Source organism: Falco biarmicus, chromosome 12 (genome assembly GCF_023638135.1).
Source record: "Falco biarmicus isolate bFalBia1 chromosome 12, bFalBia1.pri, whole genome shotgun sequence".
Lineage (NCBI taxonomy): Eukaryota > Metazoa > Chordata > Aves > Falconiformes > Falconidae > Falco > Falco biarmicus.
Window position 1 is genome coordinate 17,384,667 of NC_079299.1, and position 17,825 is coordinate 17,402,491.

The window sequence follows — 17,825 nt, forward strand, 5'->3', positions numbered from 1 at the left end:
CACCTAGCAGCAGTACACTTGCTGTTAGTCACACTAAGAAGCAATAAAGATCAATTCAGACTTCAGTGGCCACAAGTACTTCTATGTGTCCAGACACAGCAAACTGAATAGAAGCCACTAGTGTAAGATCCATTACAGTGTTTTCAGTGAGCCTATTTCTACACCATTTTTTGGAAACAATTCAGATCAGTACAAATAATGTTACCTAAACAGAAAGAGCGTTCAGAGTATTAGAGCAGCACAATAACCATAACTATGTAAAAGACTTTCCTCCTTTAAAGCAGCAAACAATTATGGTTATTCCATGCACAGAAAACACTGACAACTATGAAGCATTCAAAAATAAAAAAGCGATGTAAAATAAGATTCTCATATCAATCAATGCAAGAGAGACCAAAGAAGCACTCCTTGCAGCAGTATTTTAAATTAGATTCAAGCACGTATTTCTCTAGTGTTTTGAAATCACAAAATGCCTGTCAACCAAAAAGGAACAAGACAAGAGGCTATGTGCCATGTTGTACTCTACTATGAAATCAGTAATGGATACTACTGTCAGATAAAAGGGGGTAGGGGAAGAACATGTAAAAATATCCCTGCAACAGTGTAACATTTTATGTGCCTCTTAACAGCTCATTTGAGAATCCTGTTACTTCCTAGCACACTAACGCTGTGCTATTTTAGCAGCATATTAGGCTTGTACAGACAAGCTTTTTATTGGGGAAAAAACTTACTAGCAATTAGACCACCAGCAATTTCCATGGAAGAAAGTTAATTTTATCTGAGTATAATTTCTACCTCTTCCAGTATGGACAACAGCAAAAATACTAAAGGTCTATATTCACACTGTAAACATCAGCTGAATTGGTATGGCCAATTCCATTAGGTATCTGATGCTCCTGATTTCTTTTAGTATAGAAAATCAATCCTATCTGTAGGGGTTAGGTATGAAATCATGGTATTTTTTTTCACAACATATATGGGATGTTAGCAGACATCCCAACTCCCCAGACATCAAAACAGCACTCAAATCCTTTGCAAGTGATCGCTGCTATACAAAAAAAGGAATTATTCAGAATACCATCACCAGATCTGGCTTTCTAGTGCCATAAAATAAACTAAGACATTCCTATTTCTTTAGGACACATAAGGCGGCCTGAAGACTTTATTTTCCTGTTGACATAGCATCTGTAATACAAGTGAGCATGTTAGATACTCAATGTAACATACAGGTTTATATCTGGACATTTCACGATACAGAAGACATTGTTCAAAAAACTAAGGGAAAAATGGAAAAGAATAATCCAGATGTTTGGTAACATGATGCTTCTTACAACAGAGGCTGGCACTTGGTAAAACCCAGCATTTTCAAAACTTGTAAAACGAAACCTCAAGTAAACAATGACTTTAGAGCAGGATGTTACCCTGTCAAGGCCTACACAATAGATTCATTGATTACCCTGTCACAAACCAAAATTACTCTCATTTAAACAGCTTTCATCACTGACTTTCAAAAACAAGCATTTTCAAGCAATATTGGAAGAAGTCTACATTTTATCCTATGTATTGAAGCTGGTGCTTACTTCAAGGTGGTGTAAAACAAACCACTGTAACCACAGACCAACGCAATATAAATCGATAACAGATGTATACACTATAAGATTTGGCTTAGTTGTTTCTTTGTTGTGTTTTTGTTTCTTTTAAGATCAACAAACTCCACACTTCTTGAGTAACAGTAAGATATGTTAAAATAACCAGTCAGACTTCATTCAAATGAATTAGACAACTTTTACTAAATGAAAAAACTACATTTAAAATATGCATTTAAAACAAAATGGAATTAGAAAAGACTTAAATCCATTTTAAAGAACTTGCTCACTGTGTCAGAAATCAATATATCTCTTGCATTATATAATGTGCCAGTTCATAAAATGTAAGTTACCAGAATCCTCAATTTAACATTTTCAAAGACAATACTGAAGTCAAAAGTTTTACATCTACTGATGCACATTTAGAATGGTATAAATCTGAAGCCTTCCCCCAAAGAATCTTACAAATTTGACAATATTCAATAAAAGCTTTTGTAGTTATGTCCAATAAGTATTGCATCCTAAAGCATCACAAATCTGTGCCTTTCATTTATCCACTATAAATTCTGTATCTTCTCTGAATCTTGCCATTTGCCAATGTTAACTCTTTTAAGAAAGGAGAGAAGTGAAAAGAAATACTGCATAACTCTTGATCATGTACAGAAATTATTGCTACTATAGTACACTACAAAGCAGAAGTCTATACAATAGTATATGAAATTTGATCATGAAAATCCAAAGGATATAATCCTAAGTGACATAAGCCTTATAATCATGTTGGACATTCCTATAGCATTTTCAGCTCACCACTCCTCAGCTAGCCTACTGTCTGTTGATGAATATCCACTTAAACACACCCTCTTATGAAAAAGAATGTCAGCTTTCAAAGGCTTAGCAAAAAAGGATCTTCATGTTCTGTGGAACTATGTAAGATGAATTTTGATGCAGGTAGGGAGTTACCTGGAAGCTAAGCATGCCAAAGGTGTTTCATGCTAATAAAACTAAAGCCAAGGTACCACATAATCAAGTTACCAACTAATAGGCAATACCATTTTTGTCCTAAGTTAAATCTAGTGCCATAGCACAGTGTAACGTCAATAATTTAAAATCGTGTAGTGCACAAATTAATTGTGTGGCAGTTTAAGTCAAAGTCAAGACAGGTTTTTCTGTCTCAATTTATGTTGGCTGTCAGGCTGTCCAGTCTGTTCGTTTTGGACTTAAGTTTGCCTTTTAATCACTACCATACTATAAACTTTGCATTATAATGGGGCACACATTCAGGTGGCATTATTATGGAGAACAGGGGGCAAGGGGGAGGATAGGAGATCCATGGTTGTTCTAAAAAGCCCCTTCCTTATTTCAATTTCAAAGAGAGAGCCGTGAAATAAGACTAGATACCATATTTGCATCATTCTAGCTACAAAATAACCAAAGTAAAAGCAATCAAGCAACAATAAGACCACATTACACAAATGGAACATCATGCTCTCATCTGGTTTAACTATTACATCAAGTTTTAACTGGGATGCTGGTCAACTTTAAAAACCGTGGTAAATGTGAATATGTAGTTGCAATAGTTTTTTCCTAATTTTTTTTTTTTTACTCTATGCTGGATATTAGAACTTGGAGCTATACTTGTTACAATAGTGTCGCACATCTTTCTACTAGAAAAAAATTAATAAAGATCCTTTACCCGTCTCTTTAAGTTAAATGTGTGACATCATAAAGGGTGTCAAATGGCTGGATGGTTTTACAGTGCACACTTATTATATACTGTAATATGGAGTTTTGTCCTTGACAGATCTGATGATGTTTCTACATTATTCCTTTCTTCACCTCTTCTTCGGCGGATTAGCTGTGCGAGGTGGAGTGACTGGACGCCCAGAATTCAGTCCACCATACTGGTACTTGGCTTTCTTTTCAGATGGTTTCAATATCTTAGAGAAAATAAAGAAATTCTTTTGAGTCAATGACAACTAAGAACATTTCAAATACTGTTAACCCAACATGAAATCTCATTCAGCAGGAACAAGGGGTGAGGGTGGGTGGGGGAAAATCACATCATAATCTTAAAGATTTCTTAATACTACATACAACAATAGCACTACTTCTAAATCCTTTTAGTTCTACGCTACACTGGGGTGGGAAGGGGAAAGAAAAAGGGCTGAAAACATGTCCAGGAAGGAGTAGGGATTAGAAGCTGATCAGAGTAACCACACTAAAAGGATTCCAATAGTCCATTAGACTGCATAGTTACGCACTCTGATCACTAGGTATGACTGAAAAGAATCACCTAATTAAACTTTTAAATGACCATCTGAATAAAGGGAATAACTTCATATGCAGGAGTTTGTAAAATAGTGAATCCCACATAGTTCTCTGGAGAACAGTCGGTTTGCTGTTCTAATTATCCACAAATACCAGCCTGCTGTGCAGTCCTTTCCGTAGCTCAAATTATTACTCTAATTACCCTAGGCTAACCGTAAGTATCAATAAGCAGACTAACTCAGTCCATGTAGCCCAACACCTAAAGTAATACTTAATGTACAAATATATCATACCTGAAAGGAACACATCAGAGTTTCATCCACACTCATCATGCCCCCTGCATTGTCAAACTCTCCACAATAATTTGGAGCTGAGAATAGGGTGACCAACTGCCGTTTAGCAAAGAATTCATATCCATCTTCAACCACCTGTCAACACCAGAGAAATCAATACAGCTCACAAAAAAAAATTTACAAATTTTGAAGAAAAAAAATTTACAAATTTTGAAGAAAAAAATTTACAAATTTTGAAGAAAAAAGCCAGTCTTGAGACAAACAGAACTTAAAGAGATGACAAGAATTCATCAAAAAGGTATTTTATGCCTTGGCTTTCAGACAGGAAGATTCAATCATTTTGTCTCATCTGGACACCGAGTGCCAGACCAGGTAGCTTACTCTGTCTGACACTTCTAAACCTAAATATGCATCAGCTTGACCGATCGGTATTTTTATAGCTGAAATCCTATTATGCACTGCCAGTTTAAAGATTCCCAGCATATTATGGTTTATACACAGTATTTGGATGTTTGACCTGTTAGTTAAGAGCACACAAGATCTGGATACCATCTTCATTCCAACTGTAACTGTCAAGTTTCAACATTCACAAAAGTGTTGATGTACAAAGCTCAAATGCAGGGTTTTTTACAATTTTGATGCTTTAAAAGCAAAGTGGTTCCATTGTATTTTCTCTAAGAGCATAATTCAGCTTTAAAATAGTGTAAATAGTATGATTCATCAGCTAAGGATATTCCCTCTTCCCCAATATAGAAGCCTCACGTTGTAATGTAGTGAAACTAGCGCACCAACTGCTTGCTTTGGTCCAATCTCCATGATCTTTTTAAAAGACATTATACTACTTCTATAAAGAACTCAAGTGACTATATGAATACAGGAAATTGGTAGCCATCTTGATCAGCAGCTGAGAAATCTTAGTATTAATTCTTTACACTGACTAATCTTCTCTAATGTTTAGCAGTAAAACTGCAAGGAGAAATAAGTGTTCTGATAGTACCCCCAAGCCTAAGTGACACAGAATAAAAAGCCTATTTTTGTTTCACAGCAGGAGAGAGCTTTTAATATTGACTATATAATGCAACTGAAACGTTACACTGGGAACTGAAACCTAATGTCCACCTAACTAGGACACCTGCATAAAGCAACTTAAAACTGCAAGAAAGTGTACTTAAAAGATAAAAATAACCTTGCTTTCCACACATTTCAGTAATTCAAACTATCTGTGCCAAAGTAGTCCAGATAACTGAATCAAAATGAAGGCAACTGAAAGTTTTTATGTACAGACTTGTTTATAGAAACATTCAAAATACATTTATTACTTCCACGAAGTGAAGCAGAGACAGTTTAAGCCACAACGGCCAGAGAAGACTACTACTGAAATGGAAGAGCTCTGAAACTTAGTGTACAAAGCGAGTTCAAGTCACTTTGCCACTTTAAACCTGGACACTTCACCTCTGACATCCATATACAACAGTAACGAAACGGACAATACAAAACAAAGACCAATGCAGAAATCTAGTGCTAGCATTTTGCTTCACAGACAGTAAACACTCAGTTCAGTATGAGTCAAGAGGACACTGCCTTATAGCCCCCCTTTACTAGGAATTTTTTTTTTCTTTCTAACAGTAACACAATGCAACACAAGTTTCAAATATGTCCTACTGATAAGCAGCAGAGGCATGAAGTCTACAAGAGGTTTTAAGAGACAGCAGCATAATTCATACCTGGTGAGCTCGACAGATCAAATCCAGATCGTGACGATTCAGAAATTTACTGACCACATCAGCACCAAAAGTGAAAGAGACCCCACGATCATTTTCACCCCAACCTTGCACATCTTTGTCTGGGTCAGACCACAGCAGGTCACAGAGCAAGCCTTTGAAAGATAATACAAGTGAAGACACCGGTCTTAGGAGGTATCATTCTATGCAATAAAACTATTTTACACTAATTATCAGAGCAGCTCTTTAAAGAAAATAAGCCTTCGCAACAAATTTAGCAGTACTTAAACTGTGACTCAGTTAAAAGATATGGTCTGTTTAAGCCTGGAGATCTTTTTCCCCCCTCCCCGCTGCTAGTACCTTGAAATGAAACAAGTCAGAGCCAAAGAATTCCCTGAAATAATATTTAATTGTAATATTCAGCATGTTTACAGTGAGCATCAGAGATTTAAAAATACTGCAGTGAGTGCATTTTAAATGCCACAGGTCACCAAGAAAGCTTAGTTTGAAAGCGGCAGTAAATTTTAAAATCCTACGCAAAGCCAGTCATTAAGTACAGCAAATAAACTCGTACCACAAGCTTCTGAACATGGAACAGATTTGATTCTTACCCTTCTTACCTAAGGTGAAGTACCTGATGTGACGAAATCAAGATTTAACATGGCAAAATTCTGAGACATTGTTTCAGGTAGCACTTCCAGTTTGCTTGGGCTACCATTACCTTTTTTCAAAAAGCCTCATGCCAACCAGTCTGGAATCTAAATTAAAACAATAAGCCTCTCTGGCATTTTAGCACTGGTCACAATCTTTTCTTTTTTTCTGCTGCCAACAAAAGGTCAGCTAACTGTGGATTTAAAACTTGGCACTTAAAAAAATTCTCTAGATCGACTGCAATGCCTTTATACATAGAACTCTCGAAAGTGTTTTCACACGAGAAAGAACCAGGCCAATTCAACTACAACACAAACAAACCAAAAAGCATTCAAAATGTTATTTCATAGTTTTCCATGAAATTGTACTTTCTTTACCTGCAACGATTAATCCTTGGGCATTTAAACACTTAAGAGCATTGTTTCACAATCTGAAAGAAATGCCAGCAAGCTCCTTTATCAAGCACTGAGAAGTTCGATTTACAATTATGCCTGGTTATTTGCTAAACAAAATACTGAAGTTGCTATTTCTTAAGTAACACATCCTTCAAGTTACAACGAAGCAAAATTAATGCCTGAAGCCTACTGTACAACCGGACCACTTCGTATTTACATACAGCTATCAAATAGTCTTTGGTGCCAGTTGCAGTTCCTCTCTAGCAGAGGCTAAGATCTTATAAGAACAGACCAAGTAGAACTGCATTTTAGATAAAATATCTATCTAGAAAAACTACTGAATACAACAGAGAGCATATGACAAAAACTTACTTTACTGAAATTTAGTTCTGTATTAAGTAACATGTTTTTTAAAACAATAGTTGCACTGCAATCCCTAATGGTTTCTGATCATGAACTTGCAGCAACTGACAGAAGCTGCTTCTTTCAGTTCCTTAGGAAGAACTTCCTCTTCTGTCTCTCCTCAAGAATCAAATAATGTTTAGCATTACACATAGCAATAGGTAAGTCTATACTATAACCTTTAGCAGTGGTGTTAACAGAGCCCTGCAACAAATTTGTCTGAACTATGTTGGCCAAGTAGGTTTATATTTTAACATGCAACATCTACCATTGCAATAGGTTAGGCTGACCAGGAGCATACCACAACACAGCAGATACGAGGCACTCAAGGTTACACAAAAGAGGGAATTACAGTTTCCTAATAAGCAAATGGTTGGCAACACCGACCAAAACACATCACTTACACCTTGGCTTCACAAAATACAAATACTCTAAATCAGCCTTTGGTAACTGTTAGGTTGGAATACAGAGTCAGAGATTTGAGCAAACAGCTTCCAAACCCCATAAAAATGCCACCAAAATAAGAGGAGGTCTTTAAATTAGTCGAAAAGGCTTTTTTTTTTCCCCCATTAGGCTAGACAAAACCATCATAATGATCTGATGTTCTCAGCACAAGCCACATGAACACCTACCATTAAGTTCTGTATCAGTACACACATTCACCGAACGACATCCCTCCACAAAGGGATAGCTTTTAAGGATTTGTAACTTTACTGAAGTGGTCTCAATTCTGTGAATTTTTCATTCTTCCACAAGATTTACATCCATTCTGTAATACTGGTTGCATTAAGTGAGTCCAAAAGGCCAAGACCTTTTATGTCACCATACCATATACACACACGCCTCTGATGAGACATTTCATTTTACCCCTGCTGGTAAACATTCGGCTATTGCTTCTGAAAGCAAAATTAACACTGCAAACCATTCTGTAGATCAAAAGCCTTTTTTTTTTAATCTCTACACTTATTTTTAGGAGGCACCAAGAATACAGATGACTTCAGCGGAGTGTCCATGGAAACCAGAACTACATTCTGCAAGGGCATTCCTGAAGTGGGGGTGGCTCAAGCAGTAGTATTAGCGTGACAGAACTATCTTTTCTGAGAGCTCTGATCAATGTGAAGATTGACTCGTCTGTACTGACATTTATTTGGTTATGCACTGAGTGAATAAATAGCATAAAACAAAGAACAAGGTAGTAATGTTCACTACAGCAACACTCATTTCACCAGTCTAGTAATGCTGCTCAGTGTCAAGTATGCATATACCAGCTTGCACAGAAATGTTGTTTAAGGGACAGCAGGTATATTAATATTAGTCCCTGAATTACTCCTGTGCATCAGCACTGAAAAACATTATAGGAAGTAGAATTCTTCTATTCCAAGCTTTAGGTGTAATTAGAATTTGTGTTTCAAAAAAAGGTTTAGATGTGGTATCTTCCTCTGAAAGTTAATTTCAGGCCACTTGAAATCAACACTTCAAGAAATACCCCATAGTACTGCTTGACTCTTTTCAATTCCCTAGTAACGAAATTTGGAATAAATTGGACACTGAGGAAGATGATTAATTAAACCAGTCAAAACAATATTGTAGAGAAAGCACTGGCAATTTGCATCCAGCATCTACATACAAGGTATTAACGTATCAGTGGAAGAAAATTTCAGGACTAACACACTGATAGAAGCAATTGAAATACCAATAGCAGTGAAGCAATATCTATACTTCACAAATTTAAAGAAACAGATATAGCCCCAAGTAGAGAAAAGCCCATATACTTTAAAAAATACTCAGCAAGATTTAAACAGTTATGTTATTTGATAAACGAAAAGGTTTGGGTGTGACTAACCAAGGCAAGAAAAAAACCAGCTTGTTTAGTTTCATCTGATCTTTTATTAGATTTCTACGTTTGTTTTAGGCAAACTTGTAGATAAGGTACCCAAACTTGGATAATGCATCCTACTCTGTTACGACAAGCAATAACAATGTGGGCAATAGCCTCCAACCTATCAGGTAAATTAGCCATCATGAGGGACAAGACTCACACCCTACACAGACATCAAGGAACACTACACAGCGAACAGAGGTTGTGTTAAGTCACTGCATTGCCTGTACAGAAATTGATTAAATCTGTTTCATCATTAAGACCCATTTACAGTAAATTCCATGTCACTCACCTGTGTCAGGAACATCTGTAGGTCTCATAATTCTCCGAATCTGCTCCATTGACTGGAGATCTGGAGACAGTCCTGTAAGTACAAGAAAACAAGTGACTTATCTACACGTTTTACCTGTAAAAAGGGTTCCAGAGAATACACAATTAGAAGTTCAAGGTCACACAGCATCCATTGTTTCCATTGCAATATAAACAAAAAACAGTTTGCTATAACTCAATTAAGTCCCTGAAAGAAGAACAGAGAATAATGGAAGTGAAATTAGCAATACATTTTGTTTTCTTACCATCCTTTCAGCCACACAGCACAAAGTTCTACAGTTAAGTACATCCTCTTAAACAGTTTACTAGAATGGATAGCATTCCCATTACCTAACAACTAAACTAGGTGCAGGCGACCTTCTTTCTTCATGAAAGCTAAAGGGAAATCCCCTACCAAGCTTTAACAGACCACAAGCCAAAGCAGCCTGCAGGTGTGACCAGAATTGTAAGTCACATCACTGTATTTCAGTGTTTCACCACACATCAGCTGAGCGGCAGTTACTGGATGCCATAAACAAAACACTAGACTGTGCCACTGCAAAAGATAAGGAGCTCAGAGGCAGTCATCAACTACAGCTCAACTGCTTTGTCATTTATAAAAGCACAAAATCATTTATCACAAAGACACAGCTCTTTCTGTAGTTCTGCCATATTAACATGCAATTACAGACAAAGCATGGGTTTCCAAAGCTACCCTTTAAACACAAAGTACACACTCTAGAGCTTTTCTAATTGAGACTGACAGGCATGGAAGAGAACCTACTAGATGTTCTAGCATCTTAACATCCTTAAACAAAGGTCCTAAAGTGACTTAAATTACTTAGGCCAAGACTATCTAATTAAGAATGTCGCAAAATTTGGAAATACAGCATGAAAACCTATTTGTGATGAAACATACTTCATATTAACAAGCCATATCCTTTTGACTCAGTCCAGAACTTTGAACACTGTAGAAGAAAACCTGTTGTTGGAAAGGAGCCACTGTGTAAAATAATTTAAACTGACATCAGTTTGCATAGTGGCAACGTGTGTGTTCCAGGAACAATGACTCCAATATATTTGATATAAAGACTTGAGGAACTTTTCAGGTATTATGATTCTAGATTGGCTTGTTAAAGCTGTCTTCACAGTATTACCTTGAGGTTGTGAAGGATGGCAGAAATCTTACATTAAGTAGCATATCAAAGCAGTTTTGATTAAGTCTACTCACACAACAATACAGGTATACTAATACCAATTCAAGTAGGTAACCAGCTTTTAAACTTTGATTAACCTACCACTTCTCCTTCCCTGGATCTGATCTATTTGCATGCACATTACTTTAGCACAAAGGCATGTGGATTCTACTCTGCACCATACCCAGTGACAGTAATGGACAATCTCTGAAATAAACACAGTCAGTTCGTGACCTTCTATGAGGTTACAGATCTCAGCATTTCAAATTGCACCCAAAACATGAAGTTCTTGAAAAGAAAACATTACTGCAAACCATATCTCAACCCTGTAGCTGTTTATTTCTGTCTAATTACAAATGTAAAATAGGAAAACCCCAGAAAATGCCTGCATGTTTGTAGACCCCTTTGTAGCCACCCAAGAGGTCATCTTCTCCCATATATCTTCCTCACTCCCCCTGCACAAAAGGAAATAGCTAATGTCTGAAATTCAGATCTACAGACAGAAGCTGTACATGATCAACATTAAGTAAATACAAACACAGGCTAAAGATCACTGTCAAGCTGCTGCTACTACAGTGATTGCTGCAACCTACTGTGGACTGAAAGAAAACAGAACAGTACACAATTGAATTGCCTTCTCACATAAGGACACCTAAGCACAGAAAAAGTATCTTTCAGTATACTCCTGGCAGACTCAACAAATCCAGACTCTAGATACAAACCACTCCCTGATCAAGTGGAATTGGTAAAGTAAAAGCGATGGTTACTTATTTTTATAGTGTAGTCCAGGAAGCTCTTCAGGTGTCTTTGGATACTATGTAAAATTATCAAGTAGACTTAGCCTTCAACATACTTGTCATCGTCACAAGAAAAACAGAATTCCAGAGCATGAAAATATTACGCCAATCCAGTATTCTACTAAGCTAACATGACTCCCATCTGAGAGCTTAAATCCAACAATATGTTCCATCAACATGACACTACAACATGGACTTAATTTACAGAAAATTGAAAGTAATCACATAATGTCTCTAAAGAACAGAACTACAGAGTGGTATCATAGGTAAGAGGACAATACCGTACAGAATACAAAGCAGAGAAAAAGGGGTACGTCAGGACTGGTTATGGAATAAGCTTTAAAGAAGCAAGATAAAAAGCAAAGTCAGAAGTCAAGAGGACAGCCTGAAGAAAAGGCCAAAATATGGCTTGTACGAGCAGTGTGGAAAGACAGGGAAGAGAGAGGAAGATGATGGAAGGGATACAATGAAATATCCTTTCAGCAGCATGAATATTTGGAGACAGGGATGGCAAGAAGGGTTTGATTTATACTGTGATAAAGAACTCCAAACAGCAGATGCCCAGAAAAGTCTAGGTAAAAAAGCTGACCCAGGTTTTCAAGCTATTGTTGGTAGCCTACTGGCTAAGTTAGGTGCCTTTTGTTTTACTATGTTATGCGGTTTTGCAAAGTTTTATTATATATCCCAGAGGACAAATTTTTAAAATAAACTATGCAAAAATGCGCAATATAGTAAAAAAGGCACCTACCTTATATCTACATGCTAGCTTCAACTTCCAGCAGAGTTGAATGGTTTGTGTTGCTGCCTCAGTGTTTATTATAGTAGTAACATCATGAAGAGGCGTTGACAGTCCGTAACTTCATGGGATCTGGAATGCAGTTTGGATAGGATTGGAGAAGAGTGGAAAAAGGGGAAAACTTACTTGTGCTGAATGTCTACTTTCATTTATCAGGAGCACACAGCACATTTAGTAATCTTTTCACTTTATTTCACAGCTTCAAATCGGTTGTGAATGATAGTAATTTCAGTTACAGATGAAGACTGTACTAGTTTAAGGGACAATTAGCATTCAATAAAATAGTAAATATTGCTTTTCATAAGATCCTTTAAGCATAGTATGCACAAAATAAATGTTTTTCTGCTTGATTAAACAAGAAGTTATGCCCCATACATTTATTAAAAAGCATTGATTTTTTTCTTTAAAAAATAGGTTTCTTGCTCATAACTCAGGTCTTAAGTGCATATATACACAAAACTAGCAGTTGTCACAGAACATAGCATTCTACTCTATCTGCTAAGCTTTCTTGACTATCTTCTACCCACCCACCTATGCCTGTCTGAAATACCACAGTATTTTGTCACTATTCATCCTCTACTATTTCTCGAATAGAACAAAATTCAAAAAAGTATAATGATAGTGAAATAATAATTCCTTCATCAGCTTTTTGGAAACTAATTTATTACATAGTTTTAACCACTGATGGCTGCCTTGGTGCAGAAGTGACTTTGTATTTCTCATTCTTAAAATTACGAGATCTAGCTCATAAGATACGTACCAGTTCTTAAAATAAGAAAAAAAAGAGAGAGACATCACACTGATTGAGAAGATGAAAAGATGACCTGTGAGAAAACAAGTACTTCCTTTAACATGTCAATGCTACCTGGAGACTGGCAGACTCAACTGTGTCATTGCATTAATTCTGTATTTACAGGGATATAATACCTCAGAGCATATTATACATAAAACTGACAGCTTATACTAGCAGGCACTGAAGGCAGAAGCTTTCAACAGAAGCTGCAAGAGCAGCCAGGATCATTTTTATAGCACATTCCACACAGGCAAAGCTCTTACAGAGATACCTGTAATTAATAAAGGTAAGATGGCAGCCATCAATACAACCTCACAAAGTCTGGAAGAGTCTGCTTAGAAATTGTGGGTGCTTGTTATTTCTAATTCCAAATGGAGCTGTTCAAACTAGAGGTTTCCGCAGTGCTCTCACTTCCACTGATCTCTAATTATCTCACTGACAGTGGGACACACACCAGGCCATCTCTGGATCACTCAGTGCAAGGCATCAAGTCCCTTATTAATGGAGGGCCTTTCGAAGACAGCTGCAAAGAGGCAGGATGGCACTTCCTACAGGTAATTTGAAATTCTCATCATTTGATTCTGCAAGGTCCTGAAAACCTGTAAGCATCATTGCCTGTAAAAACATGACGGGTCCCCTTCTACAAAGAAAAGCACCAAATTAAGTTCCAATATTCTGACAAGTCACAAGCCTCAGTCAGATCAACACCAAACACTTTTTTCATTACAACAACAGGGCAGCACTGGGACAGCTGCCCACAGAACACAGATTTTCCAATAGCAATCATTTTATGTAGTCACAGCAAGCCATAGCCGACCTGCTCTAACGTTAACAGATGTCTTACTTCAAGCAGCAGGCTTGACTATGTGACCTCAGAGGTCCCTTCCACAACATCTTATGAAATCAGATGAGGCCAAGACTATAGAGCTGGGGTTACTTGTTAAAGTTACTCTTTTACTTCAGTGCTAGGCATGCCATTGTTAGCTAAGGCTGCACCAATAGACAGTAACAGCAACGAGTCATGGCAAATTAGGCAAGAATTCTAGCATTCAGTATCCTCCAGAGAGGGATATACTGATGGGAATACTTATAGATACACTTGCCCCTCAGGCACAGAGGGCCATGTGTACCAGATAAGAATGACATCTGTCTGCTGCCAGGTACACAGAAAAGCACAAGGTGTAACAGCAGCCTTTACAGACAATATAAGGTTAAACATCTCCAGCTAAATATCAAGTATGCACATCCACACTCCTTTTGGTATAGCATTAACCCAAATATCAGTTTAGACACAGCCTTTAAAAGCAGTCATCAGCTTACCTCCGTGACAACAGAAGATCTTCTCATCCACAATGGCTGCAATAGGCAGACAGTTAAAACAGTCTGTGAAGGTCTTCCACAGCTTAATGTTAAATCTCCGCTTGCCTACAAGAACAGCGTGCAACATTAGAAACAGAAGACCAACATGCGATACATATCACAACCGGACCAAAAATGTTAGCAAACTGTCTTTGCAGGGCTATACTTCTGTTAGTGTACTTAAGTTTCAGTCTCCTGCAACAGCATTTCAAAGACAGAAGAGCAAAGAATAATTCTCTAGAGTGAGATTTTAACCTTGGTTTGAAATGTACTTTTAAGAAGTTTCAAAGCAGGTTCACAGAATATTAAAATTCTTGCAGTATAAGAGTCACTACTAGAAATGTCTCCAAAACACAGTATTAGTCTGTTACAGTCTTTTCAAAAGAATAGGTTTTGCTTACATTCGTCATAGAATCCATAGATCCGATTGATGCTAGCACACTCATGATTTCCTCTTAAGAGAAAGAAGTTTTCCGGGTACTTGATTTTATACGCCAGTAATAGGCAAATTGTTTCCAGAGACTGTTTGCCTCTGTCTACATAATCTCCAAGGAAGAGATAATTAGCTTCTGGTGGGAATCCTCCATATTCAAATAATCGAAGCAAGTCTGTATACTGACCATGAATATCACCTGAGTAAGAAAATGTTTACTGAGGATTAGTGCAACAACATCAAGAGTACACAAATCAAGAAGTCAAGTCAGCTAATAACTTTTTATTAACTGATCTTAAAAAAAAGCATTAATATTTCCTTGAAAAACAGACAGGCAATAGGTATCAGAAAGGCAAGAACAACATTAATATTACAAACTGAAGTACTTACTACATGTAAATAACCCACAGCATCTGCAGAACTGCTATGTCAGTCATGAAGCCAACCCGAACACCAAAAACTACAGAAGTCTTCACATTTAAGTATAAGCTTTCTAACCAAGCTCTAACTTACTCAAATTAAAACAAGGTCAGAAAGACAAGCTCTAATGGAACAGCTACATGGCCAGGAAGACAATGAAAGTTGAAAGAAAAAAGTTAAGTCACATTATTTACTGCAAAAATAATCAGTAAAGAATCTAGACAGACTGGGGAGAAACAGAACATTGCGCTGGCAGAGAGCACCTACTTCAAACGCCAGCTGCCTGTCCCCCTGTAACATCGTTGTACTAAAATTTCCATTCCCCGGCACTTAGGGTAACTCCTCCTTTGATGGCAATTATTCATATAAAAACAGTACAGAGACTCAAAGACTGATGTCCCTTAAAAGATACACAACGCTACAGTTATATCATAGGAAAAATAACTCATGTTACTCTTCACACCGTCAGCTTTAAAATTAAGCAGGCTTTCCATGAAAAAGCTCCGTGTGGTGATTAAAACACCACAGCATATCACACCAGACTAGCCAAAGCTAACTATCTGTGAGCTGCCCATAAGGTCAAAGATACCAGAACGGCTCCACAGTAACTTGTAGAATACATGCAATGTCTTCCAGCTGACTGTAAAATTCATTACTGAAGGGACTGAATGCAAAAAAAGCTAAGCAAGAAGCCTTCATTCAGTACAAGCTGTATGCTATTCAAATTTAGTACCTCCTGGTCCCTTACACTAAGCATCCCATAAATTCATCTTCCCTTTTGCTGCTTGTTCGGTGGCAAAATCCCAACTTTAAGTACAGCACTAGCTACTATGGCCTTAAAAAAGCAAAAACCCCAACACAACACCTCTCTCTACAACTTTATCCATAATCCCCAAAAGAAAAAAGGTTCCCAAACCTTTACGCTCTCCAGTTCCATTCTTAGAGCATACAGTGGTAAGAAGAGTACATGCCTATATCCCTCTTTACTCTTGCCAATACTTCTTCCTTCAGGCAGCATTCTTCCCTAACTACTTCTCACTGAGGGAGAGGTATCACTTCCCAGTTTTCTTCTAACAGGGAACATTATCCGCTAATCAATTCCAGACAAGCTGAAGTTTCACTGGCTAAAATAATTTTCACATACATTGCAACAAGAATGACTGCTATTCTACTCTATTTAGAAATCTCCAGGTCACAACCAGAAGAAAATATAGAATGACTCCTCAATAAGTCATTGGTATGTTGAGCCTAGTACTCCAGAGCTACACTATAAATACACTCCCCAGACTTCATCACCACCAGTTAACTATCAAGTAAACATACAGCCGAAAGAATATTATAACTGTGTTTACTGTGTAGAACTACTTTCAGTTACACACGAGCCAGAGGGATCAAAGCACTTAAAAGGTAAAGGAGCATTTTACAGAAACAATTTTGTAACGGGGCCAAAAGCACTTACTATTCCATTCAAGGCACCTGGCATTTTAAAATACAGTGTCATATGGGTACAAGCTGAATTGAACTCTACCAGATACAAAGCCTTAAAGTAAAAAATGCACCTATTTTAAAATGGACATTTACATAAGAGTATCTTTCATCTTACACTAAAGCACAGCCATTCAAGACGTAAAGCTTATTTTGAACTGACATGATTACAAGACAAGACAATCCTATAATGAATGGTTCCTCAGGCATTGCCTGAACACACTAAAATAGTAGTTCAAAGTAGTAGAGCTGCATATTTTGCTTTTGCTGAAAACAATCACCTTTCACTTTTATCTAAATGCACCTTAGACAATTGCTCCAATATTAAATTTAGATGCACCTGACACTTCCTGGTGCTATTACTGTGTTTGGAATGCAATCTAAAAACAACAAATGCCTTATTTAACTGTACATTTGCTACCCCATCACTGCGTGCCTAACACTCATTTCAACTATCTCCATTCAAACAAATGAGAAACTAAACTTGGAAGGATACTAATTATACATTGCAGACCTTGACTTATGTACAATCTAAATTTGAGGTTTTATTTCTTCTTTAGGATTACGATGAGACTACTGCAATCTTTTCAGTGTAGCATAAACACAACATAGTAAAGCTGGATTTTTACCTTCATGTCAGACAAGGTGGTCTGGTTTTTCCTCCCCACCCTACCAAGTAATTAGTAATTTTAAAATGACTTTGCCATTAGTGGTTTTTGTTTTGTTTTTTTTTCTTTGTAAATTGGTAATATCCTCTCTAAATGTAAGAGAGTGCTATGTTAATGTCTGCCAGGAGGAAGCCCAGGAAGAAGCTGATCTATCTTTCTGCACGTTAGTAGTAACAAGTTCAAAGACTGCTTCAATTTTAATACTATGACACTTTAAGAAGCCAAATTCAACAAACTGTATGCTTCTGAGACTGTTTCTGCTGTTAATAACTTCAAGGATTATTACAATACTAAGTACAACGCTTTTTTTAACAATAGGTTTTTTTACAAGCTTGCATACCTATTAACAACAGCATACTTCTGAAGCCTAGTAT

General features: G+C 37.1%; 1 protein-coding gene across 1 annotated transcript in view; it reads right to left on the reverse strand.

Moving 5' to 3' along the window:
* Window positions 1-1,771: 1,771 nt before the first annotated feature.
* PPP1CB (protein phosphatase 1 catalytic subunit beta) overlaps window positions 1,772-17,825 on the reverse strand; it is a 29,586-nt gene continuing 13,532 nt past the window's right edge. Inside the window, exons 3-8 of the mRNA XM_056356920.1 lie at window positions 14,847-15,077; window positions 14,407-14,511; window positions 9,488-9,559; window positions 5,872-6,023; window positions 4,148-4,282; window positions 1,772-3,523 (exon numbers count right to left, since the gene is read on the reverse strand). Coding sequence (XP_056212895.1) covers window positions 3,419-3,523; window positions 4,148-4,282; window positions 5,872-6,023; window positions 9,488-9,559; window positions 14,407-14,511; window positions 14,847-15,077 — 800 coding nt within the window. The 3' untranslated portion in view covers window positions 1,772-3,418. The remainder of the gene's footprint in view (window positions 3,524-4,147; window positions 4,283-5,871; window positions 6,024-9,487; window positions 9,560-14,406; window positions 14,512-14,846; window positions 15,078-17,825) is intronic.